We start from the raw sequence: 2,228 nt of genomic DNA, 5'->3' as shown, positions 1-2,228 counted from the left end.
TATGTATGTGAGCAAATAATCTGAGAAGCTGGGATATATGAAGAAGAACAAGGCATCAGGATTAGAGGAAAACTCATTAACAACCTCACTTGCCCACAGTGAAGATGACTTGAAGCACTCACTGATGCAGATTAAAGACTAAAGTCTGCAGTATGGATTACACTTCAATATAAAGGAAACAAAAATGCCCACAACTGGACCAACAGGCAGCATCACAACAGATGGAGAAAATACTGAAGTTGTTCAGGGACTTCATTTTACTTGAATCCACAATCAACACCCATGGAAGCAGTACTCAAGAAATCAGATGACGTACTGCACTGGGCAAATCTGCTGCAAAAGACCTCTTTAGAGTTGTTGTTGTTAGGTGCCGTTGAGTCATCTTTGACTCATAGTGACCCTATGCACAGCAGAACGAAACAATGCCTGGTCCTGCGCCAGCTCCGTGATCCCTGCTATACTTGAACCCACTGCCACAGCCACAGTGTCAATCCATCTTGTTGAGGGCCTTCCTCTCTTTCGTCAACCCTCCACCTTACCAAGCATGACATCCTTCTCTAGGGAATGGTCCCTTCTGATAACATGACCAAAGTAGGTGAGACGAAGTCTGGCCATTTTCACTTCCAAGGAGCTTTCTGGCTGCACTTCCTCCAAGACAGATTTGTTAGTTCTTTTAGCAGTCCATGGACTTTCAGCATTCTTCCCCAGCACCACAACTCAAAAATATCAATTCTTCGGTCTTCCTTATTCATTGTCCAGCTCTCACATGCATATGAGGCAATTGAAAATATCATGGCTTGTGTAAGGCATACCTCAGTCTTCAAGGAGACATCTCTGCTCCTCAGCACTTGAAAGAGGTCTTTTGCAGCCAACCTGTTCAGTGCTATATGTCACCTGATGTCCTGACTGTTGCTCCCACTGGCGTCGATTGTAGAAAAAAAAAAAAGGTGGGGACCAGGTTTGCTGGTCCAATAGAGCCTGGTGGAACCACTGAGACTATGGCCCCTAGCTGCCCTTCAGGTCTGGAATTGAACCCAGTCCTGTGGCTTCCAGCCAAACAAAAGACAGGCATGTGAGCTGAACATTTACATTAGGGAGATACACTCCTTGGAGAGATCAATCATGGGAGAACAGAAAGGCTGTGTCTGCATAGTTTACAAGACAGTGATCCTCAAAAATAAAGTTAAGTGACAGAATTTACAAATGCAAAAGTCTAAAACCTTTTCTGGAACAGGTGGGATAATAAATAAAATTGTGTGTATTAACATGAATGAAAATGGAACTAATAATTTTATTTACCCCACCAAAACCCCAAAAAACTCACTACCATCAAGTCGATCCAGACTCATAGCTACCCAGTAGCACAGAGAAGAACTGTTTGATAGGGTGTAACCTTTATAGAAGCAGACTGCCACAGCTTTCTCCCATGGAGTAACTGGTGAGTTCGAACCACTGACCTTTTGAATAGCAGCCAAGTGCATACCCACTGTGCCACCAGGGCTCCTTTAACCCCGACTGACTGCCTAATATTCAAATATGAAAAGAGCATACAAAGAAAGATATAAAAGTAAGTCTGGAAACTCCACTTACCCTCTTAATAGATTCATTCTCCAAGGAGTGAGAATTATATTTGGGAGTTGGTGCAGAAGCCATACTGGGAGGTCTAACAAGAAAGACAACATTTAATAGCAAGTGAGTTTGTATGCAATTTCCAACATATGCAACATTTGACATTTCAACATTTCAACTGAGAAAACAGATTGGTATTGCCCTTAGCCCCCGACTCATGTGACCCCAGGCTCAAGAGAACCAAATGTGCCCCATCATGATCCACCGGGGATCAGGACTGTTCAGAACAAACGGTACCACGTGACATTTAAGGCCATTTCCGTACTCGCCATCATCTGAGTTGGAACCCACTGAACGATAGTGGGTTTGTTTTCTAGTTTTCCGCACAAGTGCCAGTGTGACGCAGACACGTGATCAACTAAGCTGAGCTCAGGTGTTCACTCTGTGAAAGGGCACAGAGAAGTCCACAGTTCCACTCCCAGGAGTTTACCCTCAATAAATCATCAGAAAAGTGGGCAAAGACTTATACAGAGTGGAGTTTCTGGAATACTGGTTACCATATTCAAAGCGTGGGGGGTGGCATTCAACAATAAGGGATTGAACAAATGAGCACGTATCCACGTAATGATGAAGGCATGCACATACAGGAAGAAGGTGAT

At 43.8% G+C, this 2,228-nt stretch overlaps 1 protein-coding gene across 1 annotated transcript in view; it reads right to left on the bottom strand.

Annotated features, from left to right (window-relative positions):
• Positions 1 to 1,653, bottom strand: part of MTM1 (myotubularin 1) — a 93,966-nt gene extending 92,313 nt beyond the window's left edge. The window contains 1 exon segment of the mRNA XM_042782927.1: positions 1,591 to 1,653. Within this exon segment, the coding sequence (XP_042638861.1) occupies positions 1,591 to 1,653 (63 nt within the window).
• Positions 1,654 to 2,228: the final 575 nt, after the last annotated feature.

This window comes from Orycteropus afer, unplaced genomic scaffold (assembly GCF_000298275.1).
Source record: "Orycteropus afer afer isolate SDZICR_OR568_19922 unplaced genomic scaffold, OryAfe1.0 scaffold00519, whole genome shotgun sequence".
Taxonomy (NCBI): domain Eukaryota; kingdom Metazoa; phylum Chordata; class Mammalia; order Tubulidentata; family Orycteropodidae; genus Orycteropus; species Orycteropus afer.
Note: the sequence above shows the minus strand (reverse complement) of the source record. Positions and strands in the feature narration are given on the sequence as shown.